The 25,648-nt window shown below is 43.4% G+C and overlaps 1 protein-coding gene across 6 annotated transcripts; it reads right to left on the reverse strand.

Moving 5' to 3' along the window:
• Positions 1 to 870: 870 nt before the first annotated feature.
• LOC126984457 (uncharacterized) lies at positions 871 to 24,492 on the reverse strand. 6 transcript variants are annotated; one of them, XM_050838192.1, is made up of 9 exons: positions 24,086 to 24,492; positions 23,827 to 23,904; positions 16,528 to 16,615; positions 16,247 to 16,427; positions 15,620 to 15,827; positions 9,518 to 9,714; positions 8,091 to 8,286; positions 7,177 to 7,352; positions 871 to 1,342 (listed from the first exon to the last, which is right to left on the reverse strand). In XM_050838192.1, exons 3-9 carry the CDS (start codon positions 16,601 to 16,603, stop codon positions 1,183 to 1,185), a joined length of 1,194 nt encoding a protein of 397 aa, XP_050694149.1. In that variant the 5' UTR covers positions 16,604 to 16,615; positions 23,827 to 23,904; positions 24,086 to 24,492; the 3' UTR covers positions 871 to 1,182. The 6 variants fall into 6 exon arrangements, with proteins under 6 accessions (XP_050694149.1, XP_050694118.1, XP_050694122.1 ...); XM_050838161.1 differs by having other exon boundaries at positions 16,528 to 16,737; positions 24,086 to 24,491; XM_050838165.1 differs by having other exon boundaries at positions 16,528 to 16,737; positions 24,388 to 24,406.
• Between the last annotated feature and the right edge of the window lie 1,156 nt (positions 24,493 to 25,648).

Consider the following 25,648-nt stretch of genomic DNA (forward strand, 5'->3'; position numbering starts at 1 on the left):
AGTAGTAGTAGTAGTAGTAAGAGGTGGAGGAGGAGGAGGAGGAGGAGGAGGAGACGTTGTTGTTGTTGGTGATGGTGGCTGTGGTGGTCGTGGTGCTGGTGACGTTTGTGTGAGTGGTGATGGTGATGGTGGCGGTGGTGTTGGTTATAGTAGTGGTGGTGGTGGTGCTGCTATTGCTTTTGTTAGTGCTGTTCTTGTTTCTATATTAAGTTCAGGTTTATATTATTTTTTGTTTACAAGGTTTTCGCAACTAGCAACACTGGAGATGTAAGTTTTTCATCATCACGTAACGTCTGCTTTAAAATTGTACATCATTATTCGTTTTAATGACATTTTGCTGCTCTGAGTTACACGTTCCTGCCCGCCTTGCCGTGATCGTGACCAAGGCTCGTTCCTGCCGTGCCATCACCCTAACAGGCCGCCGAGGGCACACGCACGCCGCGCCCCGCCGAGCCAAGAGCCGGGCTGATTTAATTGACGGAAGTGGCCATGTGTTTGCTTTCCCGCCATCCCGAAGAATGCTCCTTAAAAGTAACACTCAAACACCCGGCCACTTTCGGTAATTAAATCACGCCGGGCTCGTGGTCTGTGCGTGTACGTGCCGACTTGCCTGCCTAACTTGTTCACGTTCAGCACCAAAACAACGCTTGAGGGGATACTAAGAAAATAACCTGTGTGAAAAGGGGAGGCGAGTGCGAGTATGCCGCTGTGTACGCTATTAGTAGAACGGATTAAGATAAACGAGCACCTGTATACGAAGAATTAAATTACATGTGAGGAGATTAAGTCTTTAACAGAGGGAGTATTACAATAATTACAAAGACAACAAATCTGCTATGCATCTGGGTTGCAGGTTTTGAAACTATCGGATGAAGATACGTAGATTATGGAACTTTATTTGTACACCATCAAGTTTACCACTGTAGGAAACGGATATTATGAGTAACGAAGTTTTATGATAAAGATAAAACGATAATGATGATATATACGGGAGAGACAAATATAGTGCAATCTTTTAGTCCATACGCGACCAAAATGAACTGCACTATATGGAAGCACCAAAGACAAAGTACACAATGAATGGCTAAAAGAATATAGTCGATCACAGTCACTTGAAATTATTCCAGCACTTTCCTTTGAGACCTGAGCACGAATCAGGGGCGTGGCCGAGGGCGCCGCATGCTACAGTCTGAGCGGGCCCACCTTAGGGTCGAACAGCACGTCAGTGAGGATATCTAGGAGGCGCTGACGGAGACTCTTGCTGCTGAAGATGTTGATGGTCATGATGCTCCAGATGACGATCAGCTGACGCCCCAGGAGGTAATGCTTCTCAAAGGTCAACCTGGAGGCAGTGAAAAAGTTACAGTGGAAAGCACAACGAAGACGGATACAACGTGATGTCTTTGCTTCCGTAACACAGTATATCAGCCTTGTCACCTTGCACAGAGGAGGAAACGGAACAGTAATATACACAGGACCTCCATTCTTGCCTCTAGTAACGGGACCGGAAGGGAGAATTATACAAGTCGCAAATTGCCTATAAAGGGGGCAGAAAGGCCCTCTCGACAGGTTATCTTGTTTTCCCAACGCCCTCCAGCCCAGTCTTCTTCGTCTTTGTATTTCCGGTTCTAGTGAGGGATTTAGGTGTACTATTATAGTTGTCCTAAGTATACATTTTCATTTACTGTTCCTAGAGCTTCTTGGATGGCTATAGATTTCAGCATAATATTCGAACATAGCTTAAGTCTTATTGTTTATAATTAGCCCTTCTTTCCCTTTTTTCTATCATTTGCTGTACACACACACACACACACACACACACACACACACACACACACACACACACACACACACACACACAATCACACACACATCGCACATAACAGCAAACAGACAGACAGACGAACAAAACAGTTTTGCGGTGTTACTCTCAAGCTTTATGTTGAGCGCAGTGTTTGAGTTCGTGACATTTGTTGCTAGAGTAACAGTTTCATGTGTGTGTGTGTGTGTGTGTGTGTGTGTGTGTGTGTGTGTGTGTGTGTGTGTGTGATATTGAAATCAATATTGTAATTTCTTTTTCTCTAATTAACAAATTCATCATAACCAGCTTTTCAAATTTCTGCTCTAATTGCGTTATCTGTAAATTTTTATTAATTTGAATCGGAACTAACGACGCGCCGGGCAGATTAACTCTCAAATGGACAGCGACATGAAACAGGTGTGAATGTTTTTTATTTTATTATTAATTTTAGTAAAGGAACAGACAACCGCGATACACTGTAGACTGAGGTTACAGAGACGGCGTCGGTGAAGCCCGTATCCTCAAACCTGCCAGCGCCTAAGTAATCTTATATAGGTTAGGTTAGGTTAGGTTAGGTTAGTTAACAGGGCTTTCGTAGGTGTTTGGGGCATTTCCAGGGGTAGTTTAATGACCCTGGTGGTAGTGTGACCCTTCCTCTGTGCCATGAATGCGAAGACCCCCTCATGGAAACCTGATTAATCTCCTTTACGGCCTTTGGGAATAGTTTATGTGGGACGTGGAAGAGTCTGAGAATACCTCCCCAGATCGCTGTCTTAAGGAAATATTCTAGTGTATAAGGAAGGGGAAGGTGACTCCGTTTATTCTCGTGATGGATTAGCGCTCAAGGATAAGGATTGAAGGGTAAGTGATCAGAAACGGAGGTGCCCAAGTACACATATTTGACAGGGCTTTCGTAGGCGTTTGGGGCATTTCCAGGGGGAGTTTAATGACGCTGGAGGTAATGTGACCCTTCCTCTGTACCATAAATGTGAAAAAACCCTCATAAAAATTCGATTAGTCTTCTTTCGACCTCTGGAAATAGTTCATGCCGAAGGTGAAAGCGTATAAGAATACCTCCCCAGATCGCTGTCGTAAGGAAATATTCTAGTGTTTATGAAAGGGGAAGGTGACTCCGTTTATTCTCGTGATGGATTAGCGCTCAAGGGCAAGGATTAAAGAGTGAGGGATCAGAAACGGAGGCGCCCGCGGTCGTGTCGGGGCAAATGTCAAGTGTTCAGTCGCCGCGTGGGCGGAAAAAAATACACGCGCTGATATAAGCGTTGACGTAAGCGGCTTTGTTCTTTTATGGTCTGAATACGAGGCTCTTTGAAGTCTATGTGCACATAGAGTTAATATAGGCACAGTGAATGCATAGCGTCTGAGGTGCCTTGAGGGGCCAGAGATTATGCCCTTGGTGGAGGCGCACATACGGGGAAACAAATATACACCACACAACACGTGCATGCACCTGATTTTTTTAACGTCGTATCAATCTTAACAGTGAAGTATCTGATGTGTCTTTTTTTATTACCCGCTTTTGAAGGCGTGGTTAGTTGGTTTTGTTGATTTCTTTATTGATTATTATTTTCTGATCACGTTTTACGACTTAGTTTGTAATAAGTCGACTTAAATCTGTGAAAATCCGACACTTTTTAGTAACTCTGTCCAAAAAATGGAATTAAAAAGCCAAACGAGCCACTTAACTATTATCATGTACTAATCTAAACTATCTAAACTAAATCTAAACTCAAGTAAACCTAATCTACAGTGGTGTTCCACAGGGCTCTGTCCTATCACCCGCTCTCTTCCTGTTATTCATCAATGATCTTCTTTCCATAACAAACTAACCTCTCCACTTATACGCCGACGACTCCACTCTGCATTATTCAACTTCTTTCAACAGAAAAAAAAAATCTAACTATAACTATGCTAAACTAAACCTAATCTAACTATAACTACGGTAAACTAAAGCCAATCTAACTATAAATACGCTAAACTAAACCTAATCTAACTATAACTAAATCTGAATTAAACCTAATCTAACTATAAATACGCTAAACTAAACCAAATCTAACTGTAACTACGCTAAACTAAACCTAATCTAACTATAAATACGCTAAACTAAACCTAATCTAACTGTAACTACGCTAAACTAAACCTAATCTAACTATAAATACGCTAAACTAAACCTAATCTAACTGTAACTACGCTAAACTAAACCTAATCTAACTATAAATACGCTAAACTAAACCTAATCTAACTATAAATACGCTAAACTAAACCTAATCTAACTATAACTAAATCTGAACTAAACCTAATCTAACTATAAATACGCTAAACTAAACCAAATCTAACTGTAACTACGCTAAACTAAACCTAATCTAACTATAAATATGCTAAACTAAACCTAATCTAACTATAACTAAATCTGAACTAAACCTAATCTAACTATAAATACGCTAAACTAAACCTAATCTAACTATAAATACGCTAAACTAAACCTAATCTAACTATAACTAAATCTGAATTAAACCTAATCTAACTATAAATACGCTAAACTAAACCTAATCTAACTATAACTAAATCTGAATTAAACCTAATCTAACTATAAATACGCTAAACTAAACCTAATCTAACTATAACTAAATCTGAACTAAACCTAATCTAACTATGAGCTAAACTAAACTAAACCTAATCTAAGTATAACTAAGCTAAACTAAACCTAATCTGGCTAAACTAAATCTAATGTAAACTAAATCTAAACTATCTACTATTACGATGTTTAAAAAGGCTGTCGATCGTGGAAACTGTTCTGCGTGGTGACTGGCGGATGTTCTCTCTCTATTGTTCTGCATGACCTGTTCTTGTATCAACCCCTCCCTCATCCCTCTCTTCCGTTTTCTCTCTTTTTATTTCCTTTATTTCTTTTTTCTTTCCCTCTGTCGTTTTTTCTTTTAATATTTTTTCCTTTCTTTTTTTTTTTTTCTTTCTTTCTGTGTCTATTAATGTGTCTGTGACCTGTATTTGCATCAGCCCCTCCCACACCCCTCTCTCCATTTTCTCTTTTTTTCTTTCCTTTCTTTCTTTCGCTCTTTCTTTCTTTTAATCTTTCTTTTTTCTTTTTCTTTCTATATTTTTTATTCTTTCTTTCTTTCTTCCATTTTTCCGTTCTTTCCTTTCATTCTTTCTTTCTATAATTTTCATTCATTCTTTCTTTCTCTCTCTGTCTCTCTATTTATCTATCTATCCAGGCAGGCGCCCGTATGTACAAAGCGTTACCCAGGGTGGGAGGCGGACTGTAAGTTGCAGGGACTAAAACGTTTTTCATGGCCACACAATAACAAGCCTCCGCCACTTTTATTCCCGCGTGATGGAAGAGGATATAGTTTTTTAAGGTTTTATGGGGGTTCTCTTTTTATTTATTTGTTTATTTTGTTTGTATTTGTGTGTGTGTGTGTGTGTGTGTGTGTGTGTGTGTGTGTGTGTGTGTGTGTACGAGGGCAGCGTCAAATCCAGATGACTTTAGTGTGGTTAGATTTTCCATCGCGTTTTGGGGAGAGGGGGCAAGTTATGGAGGTTCTGTTTCATCATGTATTGTTTCATTTTGCGTGTTTGGGTGTGCGTGCGTGCGTGTGTGTGTGTGTGGGCAAACTCTAACCCAAATGACTTTACTGAGGTTAACTTCTAATTGCGTTGGGAAGGAGGGGTAGAGGTATGGAGGTTCTGATTTCTTTTTTTGTGTGTGTATGTATGTGTGTGTGTGTGTGTATGAGCGTCCGTATGTGTGTGCGAGGACAAACTCAAACCCAGATGACTTTCCCGTGGTTAGCTTGTCCATCGCATAAGGGGAGGGGGGAAGGGGGGGCGGTGCTTTGGCCAGACCCACCAGTCAGACCCAACCAGAGCTTAAACTCTACATCACAGCCAGCCATACCCTTTGATGTGGCTAAGGGTGCCGAGGTGGTGGAGGCCGTTGGCGTGTTCGTTGCGCGGTATTCACTTTGCTGTTTCCATAATTTCCTTGGCTGCATGTTTCGTGTGTGAGCCCTCGCCGGAAACTCACTAATTATGGGTCTTTAGTGAAAGTTTGACCTGCTCTGTATTGTCAAGTTATTGGGAAAGTTAGTGTATGTAGGTAGGTAGAGTGCGTGTATGTTTGGTAATCTAATGTTCCTCATAAACAAAGACAGAACACACACACTCTCTCTCTCTCGTTCTCGTAATCTAAGTTTCTATCTATCTACCTATATCTATCTCTATCTGTATATCTATTTATCTCCATGGCTTTCTTTCTTGCTTTCTATCTATCTCTTTCTCCATTATTCTCATTCTGTATCTCTGTCCATCTATCTAACTGTCTATCTATCTACTGTTCAATCTATCTATCTATTTATCTTTTATCTACATGGCTCTCTTTCGCTTCCCATATATACATATCTATTTCCATGAATCTTACTTTGTCTATCCAATCTATATCTATCTATCTATCTATCTATCTATCTATCTATCTATCTATCTATCTATCTATCTATATCTATATCTATATCTATATCTATATCTATATATATATATATATATATATATATATATATATATATATATATATATATATATATATATATATATATATATATATCTAACTATCTATATCTATATATTTCCATGGCACTCTGTCTATATCTCCATGTCTCTCTCTATTTCCTTATCTATCAATCCATCTATCTATATTCACAGCTTCCACAGACTCGCTCCCTCCTGCCCAGGCTCCGTAGTTTCTCTGAGTGGGTTCCTGTGTCTGGCTGTCAGGCGGGGACACACTGGTGGGGGTGGGGGGGGGGGGGCGTTCGAGCGTGTCCTAAGTTTTAAAGGGACAACAAGGGCCGATGTGCACCTTAGCGAAGCAGGAGCATGAAGGGTTGCAGGGGTAACTGGCCTCGTGTGTGGGGGTGGGGGTGGGGGTGGGTGGGGATGGGTGTTGGGGGGAAAGGGGGCGGTGTGTGTGTGTGTTGGTGTGTGTACGTGATGTTGTTCTGTATGACCTGTGCCTGTGTCAGACTCCCCTCCTTCCCTCTCCTTTTTTCTCTCTTTTTCTTTTTTTCTCTCTTTGTTTGTTTGTTTCTCTCTCTCGTTCTCTCTTCCTTTTTTCTTTTGTTCTTTTTTCGTTTCTATCTTCCTGTCTTTCTCATTCATTCATTTATTTTCTTTTTCTTTCTCGCTTTGTCTGTCTCTTTATCTATTTATATCTATCTCTCCATCTATCTGTCTATCATGTCACACACACACACACACACACACACACACACACACACACACACACACACACACACACACACACACACACACACACACACACACACACACACACACACACACACCTGGGCAGGGTCAAACCGCCACCCAGGTCGGTGAGGGCGGCGTTGAAGGCCCTGAAGTAGGCGTCCTTGGCCCGCGCCTCGGCCCGCCGTCGCACGCCCGCCTCCAGACACACGTTGAGGAGGTACACCAGGTCGAAGGTGCCTTGCGAGTACCTGGCGGTGGCCCAGTCGATGATCTGCCAGGGGACGGAAATGTCTCAAACAACAACCGAAAGAATGGAAATATCTCAAACATCATCCTTTTAAGTACAAGATATGTCCATTTCTTTTAGATGAAGCATATAACATCATTCCCAGTGCGTTGAGGCAAGTGTTAGATTTCATATACAAGCTATTTGCAGAAAGTGTTATGGATGTGTAAATGGGATGATATTTCATGGGCTAAGTAATTATCATAATTTATTCTTCTATTGTCTGATGATGCGTGTTTTACAAGCACAAGCGTGATGGAAAACTAGAGGTGGTGCAGTTAACCCACAAACCCAAACACCGCTGCTAGACTCAATACTTGGGAGAAACCTCAACACTTGCTAACACTGTAAGACACCTGAGACATAATAGTCACCTGTGACACTTAGTAATATATATATATATATATATATATATATATATATATATATATATATATATATATATATATATATATATATATATATATATATATATATTTTACACCCAGGAATATAATGTTTGTGGATCAAGATCTTAGGGGAAATAAGGAGAGGCATATGAGCTTATGGGTAATGAGATAGATATGAGACCGAATAGAGGGAGTATGAAAGGCCAAGAAGGAAGGATAATTTGTTAAGAAATTATGTTTACTGCAACGCATGAATAACGACTGACACATATGGAGATGATGAGTTTGCATTAAACAGAGACAGCCCCCCTCCCTCGTGACCCCCCCACGTTACCTTGAGTTCGGTGCCACCGTCAGGCGAGCTCCGAAAGAACAGATTCGACGGCTGCAGGTCCGCGTGAATCATCGTGGCGAAGGGCTCGATCGGCTCCAAGCTATTCACAACGAACGCTGGCGCCACGGCCTCGTACGAGTCCAGTTTTTGCAGGAGAGGAGCCAAGTTTTCGTCCCTCGACCACTCGTCCCGAATCCTGAAGCGAGGGAGGCAGCCAAGGGGTGAGGGAGTCTGTGGCGAGGAGCAGCATCTCATAAACTGACAAACAAACATTAGTAAACCTAAACACTTATTCCTCCCTGTATTCCTCTTCATGTTCGGTGCCTCGCTTACTCGCCCTATGTCTTATTCATAGTCTTAATTACTACGTTCGATGTAAACAAGGTAGTGAGGGTAGAGGACAGTGAGAGAGGAGGGATGGAAGGCTTCAGACAGGGAGGACGGCTGATGAATTTGGTGAGTGAGGAAGACCGGGAGGCAGGAAATTAGAGCCTGATGGAGTGAGGAAGGGATAGGAACGTGGAGTAATGTGGAACGGCTCGCTGAAGGCCGCACGCTGTGAACAATGAGACAAACGGGACGAGGGACCGAGGCACTCTGTGGATGCGAGAAATGGCAAACAAGGGAGGCCGTGAAGGGAAATGGAAGCATGGCCGACCTGCGATGAATAGAGGGATTAGAGGAGCTTATGGGTGAGCCTCGGGAGCTTACGGATGCTGGGTCAGGGAGATGAGAACGAATATGGGATAGAATTCAAAGATGAGAAAGAGGATAATGTAGAACCGACGCAAGGATGAATGGCAAGGAATTGAAATGTGGGAGGGTAAGGTTAAATATTTATGAAGCGAATTGGAAAGCAAGATGAGCACTATTCAAAATATCACGTGTACAGGATGCTAATAATATACAGTCTGTCGTGAACATGAATGATGGATAAGATTAATTTAGAGGCAGGAATATATGAATAGAATATTTATGTAAAGGAGATAGGAAAAACAAATATATATGAATGTGAAACTTATAAACAAGAAAAAAATATATGGCGAGAAATACAGATAGACGTTGGTAGATATATTTAGACAAAGATAAAGAAAAGAAAAGAAAAGAAGGAAAAATAGAGGGATAAACATATATCTTTACAGCAACGGAACCATCTCAAGGGCAACAAAAACAGGAAAAAAAAAAAGATAGATAGATAAACAAATAAAGAAATGGAGATGGAAAGATGGACAGATAAACGGATAGATGTAAATAGATAAATTGATAGATTGATAAACAGATAGACAGATAGATAAACAAAAATTACAAACCACCAAATCATAATTACCTTCAAAATCCAAACTTAGAAAAATAAAAGAAAGCAATCGACAGAAAAATAGATAGATAAATAGATAGATAAACAGATAACAACACCCCGTCATAATTACCTCTGGAACCCAAGCTTGGTAAACATAGAAATCCCGGGACTGCTGACGGAGAGCCTTGGGAAGCAGTCCGGGAAAGCCGTGGGGAGGTGTGTGTTGGTGACCCGCTTGTACGCCAGCACCGTGCCGTGTAGAGACCCGACCTTTGCCGCCACCTCGAGCACCTGCGCCTCCCCAAGCCCCTCCGCCACTGTGTTCAACTGTCGGAACGTGTCAGGAAGGGGAGAAGAGATAAAAATGGAGAACGAGCAGAAGGAAGAGAAGGTGCTTGGGAGGAGAGAGCGGAGAAAGAATAGAAGGAAGATGGAAGTGGAAAAGGAAGAGATGCAGGGGAAGAGAATAATCGGTAGAGAAAGAACAGAAGAAAGAGGAGGTTACAAAAGGGAAGAGAAACCAGCGGAGAAAGCACAGAAGAAAAGGAAGGAAGAGGATGTACAAGAGGGAAGAGAAACAAGCGGAGAAAGAACAGAAGGAAAAATGGAAGAGGAGGAGATGCGATGGAGGAGAGAAAGCAGTGAAAGAGGAAGAGGAGTAAGAGGTGGAGAAATGAAGAAGAGGAAGAGGCGGAGGAAGGAAGAATAAGAGGAGGAGATAAGAAGAAGAGTAAGAGGCTGAAGAAGGAAGGAAGAAGAGCCAGCGGAGGAGCAAAGGAGAGGAAAGAAGAGAAAGAGAAAGTGGAGAAGTTTTAAAGTCCTTTCCATAGCATAATTAAACCCATCCCGTAACCACTACCTGCCCTAAAACCCACCACTAACACCACCTAACCAATCCACACTCCGCCACCTCCACCACCACATCCTTAACCTCCACTAACAGCCTCTCAACCACATTCCACCGACACAGTCTCACTTAATTCTGTCATCAACACCTCAACCACAACCCAACGCCGCAAGCTTATCAACACCCAATCAACCAACAAAGCTTAACCACATTCCACCACCACAGTAGCAACACACCATAAGCAACTCCGCCTAACCACAGACTCACACTCAACCCACATCAGTTAGTACTTGCCGCCCTATGGTCTAACCCACAACCCACAACCAACAACCGCCAAGCGACTCCGGCCACACTCACAGTCAAGAAAGAAAGGAACTCGTCCTCCAAAATGGTCTTGATCGTAAATGTATTCGTATGGAAGTAGAGGCTTTTCATAACGATTTTGGACACTTAAACGAGGAAACTCTACCCATCTACAGGTTTTATAGAAGACCGGTTTTCCTTTATTTTGCAGAGGAAGACTTAATCGTGGACGTATTCGTAGGGAAGAGGCTTTTCATAACGATCTTGGACACTTAAACGAGGAAACTCTATCCATGTACGGTAATTTCAGAGCGTTTTCTCTTAATTTTGCTGAGGAAGACTTAGTTAATTTGGCAGGCCGTTGTATTTTCCACGAATATAGGATTTCTATGGAGTCTTGGCCCGGCATCAACCAATCACGTGACAAGAGGGTGGTTAGCGGGATTAATTAAAGCCGGTACACCTGACTGGGCAGGTAGCTATTTACTCGGCCACTTAATTATCTCTGGTTGACAAGGGACACCGCCGCCGCCACCACCACCACCACCACCATTCCCACCCCCACCATCACCACTATCATCATCACCTCCGTCACCATCACATCACCACCACCTCTACAACCTTCACCATCACCATCTTCACCTCCACCTTTACCACTTCAAGACCTCATCATCACTACCGACACCTCCACCTTCACCACCACCGCCATCACCATCACCACCTTCACCTTAACCACCATCATCTCAAGACGTCATCATTACTACCACTACCATCACCAACATCGATAGTGGCAAAAATGAACGTATACAGTATTTTAGTCGTAGTAGTAGTGGTAGTAGTAGTAGTAGTAGTAGTAGTAGTAGTAGTAGTAGTAGTAGCAGCAGCAGCGGCAACACAATCACCATCACCACTTCCACCACCACCAACAACAACAACAAGAACAACAACAAACAGCAGCCAGCAACAATAGTATTACAGTAGCAGCCATAAAAGTAATTGTTTGGAGAAATTACGTAATTGCTTTCCCTCCCTTTTCTCCTCGTGTGCCACAATTAGACGTGCCCCGCTATCCTCTCGCCACCGCCACCTCCACCTCCACCCTCCTCTCACTGTCTCTTCAACCATCCTGCTGCAGACGTTTGCAAATTGGGGGATGGCTGGAGTGAGGATCGGGGAAGAGGAGGAAGGGATTGGTGAGGGAGGGGGCCTTAAAGGGAGTTGTGTTTCAAGGGACCTGTGTTTAAAGGGACCTGTGTTTAAAGGGACTTGTGTTTAAAGGGACTTGTGTTTAAAGGGACCTGTGTTTAAAGGGACTTGTGTTTAAAGGGACCTGTGTTTAAAGGGACTTGTGTTTAAAGGGACCTATGTTTAAAGGGACTTGTGTTTAAAGGGACTTGTGTTTAAAGGGACCTGTGTTTAAAGGGACCTGTGTTTAAAGGGACCTATGTTTAAAGGGACTTGTGTTTAAAGGGACCTATGTTTAAAGGGACTTGTGTTTAAAGGGACCTGTGTTTAAAGGGACCTGTGTTAAAAGGGACCTATGTTTAAAGGGACCTGTGTTTAAAGGGACCTGTGTTTAAAGGGACCTGTGTTTAAAGGGACCTGTGTTTAAAGGGACCTGTGTTTAAAGCGACCTGTGTTTAAAGGGACCTGTGTTTAAAGGGACTTGTGTTTAAAGGGACCTGTGTTTAAAGGGACTTGTGTTTAAAGGGACCTGTGTTTAAAGGGACTTGTGTTTAAAGGGACTTGTGTTTAAAGGGACCTGTGTTTAAAGGGACTTGTGTTTAAAGGGACGTGTGTTTAAAGCGACCTGTGTTTAAAGGGACCTGTGTTTAAAGGGACTTGTGTTTAAAGGGACCTGTGTTTAAAGGGACTTGTGTTTAAAGGGACCTGTGTTTAAAGGGACCTGTGTTTAAAGGGACCTGTGTTTAAAGGGACCTGTGTTTAAAGCGACCTGTGTTTAAAGGGACTTGTGTTTAAAGGGACCTGTGTTTAAAGGGACTTGTGTTTAAAGGGACGTGTGTTTAAAGGGACCTGAGGTGTGTTTCAAGGGACCATTGTTCAAAGGGTTACGTGATTACAGACAGTTGTGTTTAAAAGGACCTCTGTCTAAAGGGAGTTGAATTTAAAGTCACAATGGCAAAGGACACATTCTACGACTGACAAAGAGCTCCCTGCAGCACCTTGGAGGGTCAGACACTGGGATTGTTTTATGCAAGTTTTCCCTCGCCTCCTCACGTGCTCTTCAGGCTAACTCGTTTTGCCTTGGCGTCTGTTTGCGCTGGGTTGTTACTGGCTGCTTTTCCTTGATTCCTAAAGTCTTTATCTACGGTTTTATTCGGTTTTGTGTGTGAGTTAGTGGCTGCTGCTTGTGTTACGTCATTACTGCTTTCTGCTTTTCCTTGATTTCTAGCGAGCATTTCAACTTTCTTTTATTTTCTTCGTCCTTGAGTTGTGGCTGTGGCTGTTTCTGTGACATTATTACTGCTTTCTGCTTCTCGTCAATTCTTCGGCTTCTCTTTAACTATTTTTATACGTTCTGTCTTTGAATTTATGGCCATTTGCGTAACGTTATTAGTCTTCTGCTTTTTTTTTTTCGATTTTTCTCTTGTTTTTAATTTTTTTCTTCTATATAGTAGTAGATATTTGTCATACTCATACTGCCCTCTGTTTTTTTCGATTTTTAGTGTGCTTCTTAACTTTATTTTTAATCGTTCCATCTTTCAGTGAGTGTTGGTTATTTGGGTTACGTTGTTACTGTCCTCCGCTTTTCGTCAATAATTCTTCGCGAGCCTTGCAACTTCCGCATTCGTTCTGGCGTTAGTGGTAGCTGTTTGTACGTATGTTCGTCTGTTACGTTATTAAAAGCTTGTGTTTCCCCTGCTGCCTTACTAGGAGTTCGGACTTAATGGTCTTGGCCTTGAGTCAGACGAGTTTGTATGCGTGTGTGTGTGTGTGTGTGTGTGTGTGTGTGTGTGTGTGTGTGTTTGTGTGTGTGTGTGTGTGTGTGTGTTCGCCTCTTGAATTATTGATGGCCCGTGCTTTCATTGATTCATAGCGTGCTGGTTAGTCCATCTCTTTTAGCCTGTGCCTGAGTTGGTGGTGTGCTTTTGTATGTTCGCATGTTATAGTTGTGTTTTGCCCCTCTATTGTTGCGTGAGAAATGACCCAGAGCTACAGTCTACCCCTGATATACTTTTAGTCAACCTGTTATCACTTTTTAGATTCTTAACGTTTTGATCAGTCTTTTCTTCATAATCGTTTGTGAGTTGTTGGTGTTCGTTTGTTTGTCAGCGCGTTAAATATGTACTGCCTTCAGATAATGCGTGAGAAATGACCCAGAGCTACAGTCTACCCCTTATATACTTTTAGTCAACCTGTTATCACTTTCTAGATTCATAACGTTTTGATCAGTCTTTTCTTCATCTTCGTTTGTGAGTTGTTGGTGTCCGTTTGTTTGTCAGCGTGTTAAATATGTACTGCCTTCAGATACTGAGTGAGAAATGACCTAAAGCTACAGTTATATATTTTTATTCTACGGTTATCCTACAGGCAGCTCAAGGGCAAAAAACAAAAAACAGGAACAAAAAAGTCCGCTAGACGTTCTCTGTGAAAAAAAACAACGAGTAGCCAAAAGAGAGGTCAGTTTTGGGTGGAGAGGTGTCCTGGTTAAGAGGGAGCTTGAAGAGGGGTTGAAGAGAGGTAGGGGAAGATGAAGAGGGGTTGAAGAGGAGTAGGGGCGATGAAGATGGGTTAAAGAGAGATAGGGGGGATGAAGTCCTGATGCGGATATACATTCATTCTGCTTTTATTCTATATTTTATCACTTTACATGTAGGTTTGTGAGTTCTTTTAGACTGGGGTGTTCTTATAATAACGTAAGTAGATGGTTCCCGGCAGTCCCAAGCTCGTAAAAGCCTTGTTAGCCTCATAACCGCTTAACGAGACTCATAGCCAAATGTAATTATAACGCGTAATAGTACATCGAGAGAGTGGCTGTGAAATACCGAGCAATAATCGAGTAACAGAAAGTTGGCGGAACCTGGACGCTGATTTTGCGCAATAATCCGCCGATGCCGAGACCATTTAGCCGATTCTATTCTCTTTCGGTATACGATCCTCCGAGTTTTGTTGCGCATCCTAATATTTCGCTTTCAGGCTGCCACGGAATGGCGAAGTGAAAAGAGAGAATGTAACGAGCGAAAATGAAAATGCTTATTGCAAGTGTTCTGGGAAATTACTGCAGAGAATATTGATGACTCGTCTATCGTCTTTTTTTTTTTTTTTTTTTTTTTACAGCAAAGGAAACAGATCAAGGGTAAAAAAAAAAGGAAACAATAATGAAAAAAAGCCCGCTAATCACTGCTCCTATAAAAAAAGGGCTCAGAGGGGTGGCCGAAAGAGAGGTTATTTTCGGGAGGAGAGGTGTCCTGATACTCTCTTGCTGCGTAAAAGTGAAGAACTAAATTGCGTGATAGGAATAATGAAAAATATGGACCATAAAAGAAAATTATTTCGACCGAGAATCCAATGGAAACGAATATCCATTGCTAATTGCATCCCTTGTTGAACTATCTGTTGCAACGTATTTAGTTAGCAACGTTATGGAATTCATGAAAGGTTAGAGCAAAAGGAAATGCGCGTTAGTTTATAGTAATAATATAGCAGTAGTATAGTAGTAATAGTAGTAGTAGTAGTAATGATAGTATGAGAAAATCCTTGGATGAATATCGCAAAAATTGTTAACGTTGAAAATACTGAATGTTAGCGAATTAATGATGTTCACTTAAGGATGTTCTCATGTGTATCCGATGACTATACATCCAATATTTTTAACACATTGGTAACAGACAGACAAATGGACACAGACAAACAAGCAGCAGACAAAGAAAAAAAAACATACCCTTTTCGGTACGTGGAGGTGGGCAATAATAATAACAACAACAACTACTACTACTACTACTACTACTACTACTACCACTACTACAATAATAATAATAACAAGCGCAACAAAAACAACCACAATAGTATCAACAAGCACCACCACCACCACCACTAACAACAACACCCATCACCACTCACCCTGTAACCTAGATGCGTGAGCTCCGGCAGGACGAGCGTGAGGTGGCGGGCGGAGGCCAGGGCGAGGTTGTGGCGCGGGACGAGCTGCTCCACCACGCCTCGCTGCCGCCCGCCCCGCCGTACCGCCTCCCACGCCGCCACCGCGCGCAGGAACCCCCCGTACTGACCCGCCTCCACCCGGTGCATGCCCAGAGAGATCATCAGGTTACTGCAGAAGGGGGATGGAAGGTTAGGGAGGTGGTGGTGAAGAAGGGAAAGAAAATAGGTAGTAGTAGCTGTAGTAATTGTAGTAGTAGTAGTAGTAGTAGTAGTGGTGGTGATAGGAGTAGTTGTAGTCGTTTCAAAATGTAGTAAAAGGGGAAAAAATAGTAGTAGGAGTCGTGTGAAAATGTAGTAATAGGAAAATTGTTGTAGAAGTAGTAGTAGTAGTAGTAGTAGTAGTGGTAATAGTAGTAGTAATAGTTGTAGTGATGATTACGTATATGATAGTTGTTCGCAGTTGTTTGTTATGTCAGAGAGGTTCAACTATTACATATTCCTTCCTCGTCCTCGTCCTCCTCCTCCTCCTCTTCTAGTTCCTCCTCCTCCATCAGCTCCTCTTCTTCCGTCTTCTCCTCGGATACTCACGCCATTAGGCCCTTTGTCGGGGTGACCTTCACGACCACTCTCATCTCCTCCTCTTCCTCGCCCTCCTGCAGCCTGTAGACGGCACGGACGGAGGCACGGCTGGAGGAGATGCCCGCCAGGGGGTCCACGGAGGGGCAGCCTTTGATACTCCAGCTCAGGAGGAACCAAGGGCGCGTGTCTCCTGAAGGGCACGAGGGAAGTGGGAGGGGAGGTTGTTAGTGATGGAGGAAAACAATCATCATCATTATCATCATTATCATCACAGTCATCACCATCATCACCTCTGGCGTGTAGGTGCTTTGAGATGAGTCTTTCCACCCATTTCTTGTTGATGTCCTCCACCTTCTCCAGTATCATGTCCTCCTCGTCCTCCATGGCGCGAAGAGATAGATGGATTGATAGATAGACAGACAGACAGATAGATAGAAAAATAGACAGAGATAGTTAACAAAAGAACAGGCAGACAAAGAAGAATGCAGAGCTGTTGACCCCTGGAACAAAATATACTGTCCGTTGTTAGGTATTCATCGTATTCAGCGGTGTGACGCGAGTGAAGATTTGCTTTCAGACAACATACATATACAACTTAACACATAACTCAGGCTCCTGGTTATACTTTGAGACACACCGTATGTATGTTAAATCAGTCACTGGAGAAACATATTATCAGGCAGTTTGGTTCACATTAGTCAGTCATGAGATATATTGAATACGAAAGAGACTCGTAACGGTAATTTCCGGCATTTTCTTCTCAAATTTACCTCATATTGAAAGATCGGTATTACTTTACGTCCGTGCAGTAGTAGCAGTAGTAGTAGTAGTAGTAACAGTAGAGGGCTGTAGTAGACTAGTAGTAGTAGTAGTAGAAGTAGGTGTTATAGTGGAGGTAGTGGTAGTTTTTGTTGTAGTAACGGTAGCAGTAGTAGTGTTTGTGGTTGCAGTATCCAAAGTAGTAACAGTAGAAGCAGCAGGAGAAACAGCATCATCATAATCATCAGCAGTATCACGGGACGGGACTTGCCCTTCATCACCGTAGACTAATATTATTTTCTCTCTCCTTCTATCGTAAGTCGCTAACCTGTTGACTGGCTCGAAAATAACCTAAGTCTTTGACACTAAAACTAATCCAAAGCTGAATACACTTAATTTTCTTTGTGATTTTTTCTTTTTGTATCAACCTGTTTCATCTTGGCTCACTTCCTTGATTGAAAGAAATAGATTAATGGAAAGAGACGGTTTTTTTTTTTTTTTGTTTTTTTTTTTCGTCCCCTCCTCCGTTCTTTGATTGGCGGGACGCTGACTTTGATGGTTCGTTTGGGTCCACGGAGCTGATTGGTTCTTGACTCCCCCCTCCCTCCCTCGCCCCCCCCCCCTCCTACCTATCCCCCCCCCCCGAAGGTGTCCTCAGAAAGTAATGTTTGAACCTATCGCCTTGTAATAACTTTTTGACGTGACGAGGTCGACACACGCACACACTGTCATGACCTAGGCTGGTTTTCCGTTAGGTAGGACGTACTCGTACTACAAGTAACGTAGCCCAGTTAATACGACCCAGTATGTGATAGACAAGTTCAATCCTGCTATCCTGGGCCAAACCTAGGCCGACTTCACACCCACGTTGTGCTTGGAGGGTCAACCAAAAATCACAGTAACAAAATAAACTATATTGATACTTAGGAGTAGGAGTAGGTAGGAAGACACCTACCGAACGGGCGTGAGCTACTCCCGGTGAGGATAAATGGGAAGCAGGGAGGGTGCTGAAGCCCTTCAAATACCCTTCCCATGTCCTCACTAACCGTTTCCCTTTTGTCTCATCAACACCAAAGAGCAGTTCAGCATGCTCTCTAAAGACAGTTCCTCTCTCTTTCTACACCACACTACATTCACAAAACACACACACCTTTTCCCAAAATTCAAAATTCAACATGGTGAAAAAAATAACTGCCTCGGAGTCCCCGCTGGGGGGGGGGGGGCATAAACTCCCCCAGGGAGGACTCCCCTTCTGGCTGCCGACTTGAGAGGTGTCCTGATAACTCCTCGAACCTCCTCCTTATCAATTTCTGCAACATTCTCGGTCTCCGTTCTAATTTTCATTCTGTGGAACACCATCTCTCCTCCTCTAAACCTCACCTTCTCTTCCTCACCGAAACACAGGTTTCTGAGGCTACTGACAGCAACCTCTACCCTGTTCCCTCCTACTATCTCTATCCTAAATTTCAATCCAAAGCTGGATGTTGCGCCTACGTGCGCAACGACATCGCTTGCTCTCGTGCCCACGACCTTGACTCTTCTGAATTTTCCACCATCTGGCTAAGACTTCACTGTCATTCTATTACTAAATACAGCTGTGCTGTTTATCTCTCACCGAACTCTACTAACTATGTAAAACTCTTTGACTATTTGAACTCTAAAGTGGAGCGCATCTTGACCCACTCTCCCTTCGCTGAAATCTCCATCTTGGGAGATTTCAATGTTCACCACCAGCTTTGGCTTTCATCCTCTTTCACTGACCAGCCTGGTGAACAAGCCTACAACTTTGCTCTCCTCAACGACCTAGAGCAGCTGGTTCAGCACCCTACTCATATTCCCGACTGTCTTGGAGACAGGCCCAACATTCTAGACCTCTTCCTTACCTCTAATCCTTCTGCTTACTCTGTCAAACTGTTCTCTCCGTTGGGCTCCTCCGATCATAACCTTATTTCTGTATCCTGTCCTATCGCTCCTGTGCATCCTCTGGACCCGCCGAGGAGGCGATGGTTCTGGCATTTTGCTTCAGCTCGGTGGGACGACCTGAGGATGTACTTTTCCGATTTCCCGTGGAATGATTACTGCTTCCAGGAGAGAGACCCCTCTGTGTGTGCTCTGCGCATCACAGAGGTGATTGTCTCTGGAATGGAGGCATACATTCCACGTACTTTCTTTACTCCTCATGCTAAAAAGCCTTGGTTTAATCATGCTTGTTCTCGTGCTATTAAAGATAGAGAGGCAGCTCACAAAAGGTTCCAGAGCCTTCGAACTCCCACTAACTTTGACCTATACATTTCAGCCCGGAATCGTGCCAAATCTATTCTCCGACTCACCAAAACTTATTTTATAAATAGAAAATGTCAACACTTTGCTTCTTCTAATTCTTCCCGTGACTTCTGGCATCTAGCCAAAAATATCTCCTCCAATTTCACTTCTTCCTCTTTCCCTCCTCTCCTTAACCGTGACGGCAGCACTGCCGTCTCATCTGTCTCTAAGGCTGAACTCTTCGCTCAAATTTTCTGTAAGAACTCCACCTTGGACGATTCTGGACATATTCCTCCTACTCATCCCTCCTCTGACTCCTTTATGCCTGTTATTAAGATTCTTCCTAATGATGTTTTCTATGCCATCTCTGGCCTCAGCTCTCAGAAGGCTTATGGACCTGATGGAGTGCCTCCAATTGTCCTTAAAAACTGTGCTTCTGTGCTGACACCCTGCCTGGTCAAACTCTTTCGTCTCTGCCTATCAACATCTATCTTTCCTTCCTGCTGGAAGTATGCCTTTGTACAGCCTGTGCCTAAGAAGGGTGACCGCTCCAATCCCTCAGACTACCGCCCAATAGCTTTACTTTCATGTCTATCTAAAGCTTTTGAATCAATCCTTAACCGGAAGATTCAAAAGCACCTTTACACTTCTTACCTTCTATCTGATCGCCAGTATGGGTTCCGCAAGGGGCGTTCTACTGGCGATCTTCTTGCTCTCTTAACTGACTCTTGGTCATCCTCTCTTAGCCGTTTCGGTGAAACTTTTTCTGTTGCGCTAGACATATCGAAAGCCTTCGATAGAGTCTGGCACAAGTCTTTGCTTTCTAAACTGACCTCTTTCGGATTCTATCCCTCTCTCTGTTCCTTAATCTCCAGTTTCCTTTCCGGCCGTTCTATCTCTGCGGTGGTAGACGGTCACTGCTCTTCCCTTAAACCTATCAATCAACAGTGGCGTTCCACAGGGCTCTGTCCTATCACCCACTCACTTCCTGTTATTCATCAATGATCTTCTTTCCATAACAAACTGTCCTGTCCACTCATACGCCGACGACTCCACTCTGCATTATTCAACTTCTTTCAATAGAAGACCCTCTCAACAAGAAGTACACAACTCCAGACTGGAGGCTGCAGAACGCTTAACCTCAGACCTTGCTATCATTTCCGATTGGGGCAGAAGGAACCTTGTGTCCTTCAATGCCTCAAAAACTCAATTTCTCCACCTATCAACTCGACACAATCTTCCAAACACCTATCCCCTATTCTTCGACAACACTCAGCTGTCACCTTCTTCAACACTAAACATCCTCGGTCTATCCTTAACTCATAATCTCAACTGGAAACTTCATATCTCCTCTCTCGCTAAATCAACTTCCTCGAAGTTAGGCGTTCTGTATCGTCTTCGCTAGTTCTTCTCCCCCGCGCAGTTGCTATCCATATACAGGGGCCTTGTCCGCCCTCGTATGGAGTATGCATCTCACGTGTGGGGGGGCTCCACCCACACAGCTCTTCTGGACAGAGTGGAGGCTAAGGCTCTTCGTCTCATCAGCTCTCCTCCTCCTACTGATAGTCTTCTACCTCTTAAATTCCGCCGCGATGTTGCCTCTCTTTCTATCTTCTATCGATATTTCCACGCTGACAGCTCTTCTGAACTTGCTAACTGCATGCCTCCCCCCCTCCCGCGGCCCCGCTGCACACGACTTACTACTCATGCTCATCCCTATACTGTCCAAACCCCTTATGCAAGAGTTAACCAGCATCTTCACTCTTTCATCCCTCACGCTGGTAAACTCTGGAACAATCTTCCTTCATCTGTATTTCCTCCTGCCTACGACTTGAACTCTTTCAAGAGGAGGGTATCAGGACATCTCTCCTCCCGAGTTTGCCCTTGCTTTTGGCCGCCTCTTCTGATTCTTTCATGGGAGCAGCGATTAGCGGGCTTTTTTTATTGTTGTTTTTTGTGCCCTTGAGCTGCCTCCTTTGTTGTAAAAAAAAAAAAAAAAAAAATTTACATTACAAATTCCACTTTACACTTATAGGACACATATAATACATCACCACGTTCCCCAGACCAACGCGACAATTCCCGTACACACTCTCACACCCAATCTCCTACACTCTCCATTATACCATCACCACAACTTCCACAACATCTCCACTACCCCATCTCCAACTCACTCACACCCGTGACTCCAAGGCCTCCGGCTTACCCGTCTGCCCTCCAGCCCTGAAGTGATTTCTTTCCTGTTCTCCGGGCACAACTCTGCTCTGCCCACGCCTCTAATTTGTGACGTCAAGCATCCTGTCAGGCCATGGTCAGGCGCCTCTTTCTTAATTTCCTACTTGTGTCCTCTTAATCCCTTTCTACTCCTTCCGGAATCCTGACGTCCTTAAACTCTTATCTACTTCTTCTTTCCCCCCCAGGTGTTCACTATTCTTTTCCTACTCCGCCCACACCAGGTGTTCCTTAATTGCTTTCCCATTTATTCCCCGCCTCCATTTTCCACGTGGTCTGGCATTCCTTAACAATAACTTACACTAAAATATAACATACACAGATACAAAATATACATATGTAGGCACAAAAATACAGCGAGGCATTACAACACACACGCACACAAACACACACACACAGGATGAGTCACCGAACGCGTGGTCGTCCAGTTTGTGTTTTATTGCTTCGTTTTCTTTTCCCACATAATCGAGTCCATAAAAATTTGATCAATATATTTTTCTCCTCTCTCTCTCTCTCTCTCTCTCTCTCTCTCTCTCTCTCTCTCTCTCTCTCTCTCGCGCGCGCGCCTTTGTCCTCCCATCTACTTGACTCGTCTCACAATCGCTACGTAAATCATGCACTCCGTCAAGCCAATCCTTCTCTCTACTTTTTAACGTTGATTTAATCTTGTTTTTTCCCTCCTCGCCTGGGTTACTTTCACCATTCTCTCGGCAGTGTGTCAGGAGAGCGGTCACTATTCTCCCTCTCTGCTAGCTGGCCAGGGAATCGCTCGGCTGCTGACGTCTCGCAATATTCATGTATGCGAAAATAGATACTGCTAGAGCGATGTGCAGGATAGATAGATAGATAGATAGATAGATAGATAGACTGTCTGATGATAGGTAAAAAGAATGATGGGAGAGATTTTTATGGCCGAGGAGCAGAAAAAAAGGACACGTTTCCAAAATTATAAAGTCTAATTTTTAAGAAAACCGTGAATGTCTTAGAATTCCTAAAAGATTCGGCTAAAGAGAGAAAAGGAAAGTGCGTGTATGTGTGGGGAGGGGGAGGTATTAAGGTCGAAGACTTCCTTTTCCGATGAAAGGAATGAAAGAATGTAGGTAAAAGATAACATATGGGAGAAATCGGTATTAGTACGATAAACTACTAAGGGACAAGGTTTGATGAAAAAAAAAGCTTGCTTGAATGTAAGTGTAACTAGTTCAACCGGACAAAAAGAAGAAAAAAAAAAAAGACAGGCGGTGATGTTCCGAGACGAAAGGATTTGTTCGAGCCATGCGTCAGTGCGTTAGTTCATCAAAGCCACAAGGGGAACTTCATCGGTATCGTAAGACTTTTAAAGGTTCAAGCTGGGATGGCACTGAACACATCGCTAGGAAGAACTTAAGTGAAGGTAATTGAGAGGGTGGGGGAGAAGGAGAGAAAGGCATCACATCACATCGTTCAAAGTTTCATTCGTCCACAGAAGTATGAGAAAATGGATAAGAAGTAGAGGTAAGCAACTGCGGTGGCCTCGGGGTTTAAAGGGAAGTGGAACAGATGGAGGAAAATGATAGTTGAAAAAATTCGAGTTCGTTATTATTTTATATTTCTACTAATGAATGAACTTTATACGAGGATTAAACTTGATTGCGTGCAGAGGTAGGGATTGTATGGTTTGTGAACAATACCCTTCGTTACGTTCCTCCGTAGTGCCGCGTTACAACACCTCCTCGCCGAGTGTTTGCACGGTGCTGGCTACTGGATTACTGAGCGCCTTCACATCACACAACCTGCTGGCAATGTGCTGGGCCGGCCGGCGCGTTCACCCTCGTGCTTGGCGCCTTGCCCGCCGCTGTTACTAAAGGCTCCATGGTATTGAACGAGAAAGCTGGTTCAAGGTCACCATTATGAAACGAATACCTCATGCAGACAGATGTACTACCTGTTGAAACGCTTAAGTGTGTGTGTGTGTGTGTGTGTGTGTGTGTGTGTGTGTGTGTGTGTGTGTGTGTGTGTGTTACAATGTACGGCATGACAGGTTCAACAAATGACACGTAAAAGCAAAAAAGAATATGATGACAGTTAATTGAAACATTAATTTATGTAAGGAATTTTCAGAGGCTGAAATCTTAATGTTTGCCTCCATTCATGCTTACTACAGATTTTTTTAGTAATTCCATTTGCATAAATACTTCCAGGAGCCTTGATGACGCACCTACATTTGAGATAAGAAAATGGAGCGACGAGGAATACTAAAGCCTCCTTCAAAACAAAAACGAGGATATAAGGAGATTACAAGATGGATCATTTACCCAATTCTCTTCCCGTCAGTTGCGTCTGCCTCAACTACATACCTGCTCAGTTTGCTCCAGTCACCCACCAGCCGGTTCTTGCCTGTTCCCTTCAGTGCTGGCGTGGTTGTCGACTATATCCTGGATTGTATTTTTTATCAGTTATAGGGAACTTTTTTGGGGTGTTTTAGAATGTTTTGTGTTTTAAATGTCACATGATGAAAGAATAATAATGATCTAAAACACATGATTTAGAGCTCTTCACACATTTTTTTTTAACAATTTTACTTAAGATCTTCCATAATAAGCACGTTAAAGCCACCTTAAGTCTCGGACAGTCCACACCGGAAGCTCTTTTCTTTGGCTTTTCGTTTATGACACTTCCAGGCCCAGTACACGGCCCACGCCAAGGTAACTGGCAGAGGCGTGTTTCCAGCGGCTGAGTGGGCTAAGGTGACCCGCGTTTGCCTCCAGCTACGACCGTGGTGGAGCAAGAAACTCAAACTTGGGTGGGTGGGTGAGGGTGAGGGCGCCCGGGAACATCTTGGTGGAGGGCCGGGCAGGCTGCTGGAGATCCCGGCGCAACACAGCAACAGGGAACCACACGCCTTATTGCGCACTTACAACTGACTGCGCAACTGAGCTCTCACCCAGACGGTCCGGCGAAAACTGTCGCTTTCAATCGGATTCCTCCCTGTGCCCTTCATCCCTCCCTCCATACCACTGCCCCTTTCCTCTCTCCTCGCCACTCTCCCCTCCCCGTGTGTTCTACTTTACTCGGGTGTCATTGTTTGTTTTTTATGATGCCAACGCCATATCAGCTGACGATGTGAAGCTCCACTAAGCTCCCGCGGTGAAGATAGTGAACAATGGTGATGCTATCGTGTGGCATTGAGACAAATAATGGAGGTCAGCGAGGGAGAGAGGGGAGGAGGAGGGAGAAGGGAGATAAAAGAGAGGGAAGAATGGAGAGGGGCGGAAGGGTGTGATTCATGGTGGGGAGAATAAGGGCATGATTAGAATTAAATAAAAGAAATGGAAAGTAAAAGTAGATGGAAGGTGAAGCATAGAGGTGACAATATAGAGATTATGGGCGAGAAATAATGATAAGGATATAGGATGAAATAGTATGTCCCTGGAAAGTGGTTACCATGGAAAGGGGACTAGCAACGAGGACGGAAGGTATGCAAATCGAAGGAAATGAGGAGAGAGATAGACAGATAGATAGATAGAAAGATAAACAGATAGATCAAGAGAGAGAGAGAGAGAGAGAGAGAGATTAATGAGTGTGCCCAATCGCGTAGATAAGCAGGTAAGAAAAAAAAAAGTGGAGCAGGGGAACGCAGCATAAGTTAGGATAGCTTATCATTAACGCTGCTTTCTTATCAACAGGTATTACACGTTTAATGGACCAATATTGAGGCCAAAAAATGATGTACACACACACACACACACACACACACACACACACACACACACACACACACACACACACACACACACACACACACATCTATCTGTCTATCTATATCCCTATCTATCTATCTATACTTATCCAACCTTCTTTATCTGTAACTTTCCATTTATTTATCTATCTCTATCTACTTATCTATGGATCGAGAGAGAGAGAGAGAGAGAGAGAGAGAGAGAGAGAGAGAGAGAGAGAGAGAGAGAGAGCGCGCAGGCCAATAAGCTTACTGATAAGAATGGAAGTAATAAGATATATCCTTGGGAACTTTTTCATCAGTAATAGTTTCCTGCCAATAAATTCCCTGTGGTCTTGCGTCCCCTCCCCTCTCCCCTCTTCCTCCCCACTTCCTCCACCTTCATTTTCTCTCCCCTTTTTCACCTTGCACTTCATCTCCCCTTCCTACTTCCTCTCCCC

Source organism: Eriocheir sinensis, chromosome 5 (assembly GCF_024679095.1).
Source record: "Eriocheir sinensis breed Jianghai 21 chromosome 5, ASM2467909v1, whole genome shotgun sequence".
Taxonomy (NCBI): domain Eukaryota; kingdom Metazoa; phylum Arthropoda; class Malacostraca; order Decapoda; family Varunidae; genus Eriocheir; species Eriocheir sinensis.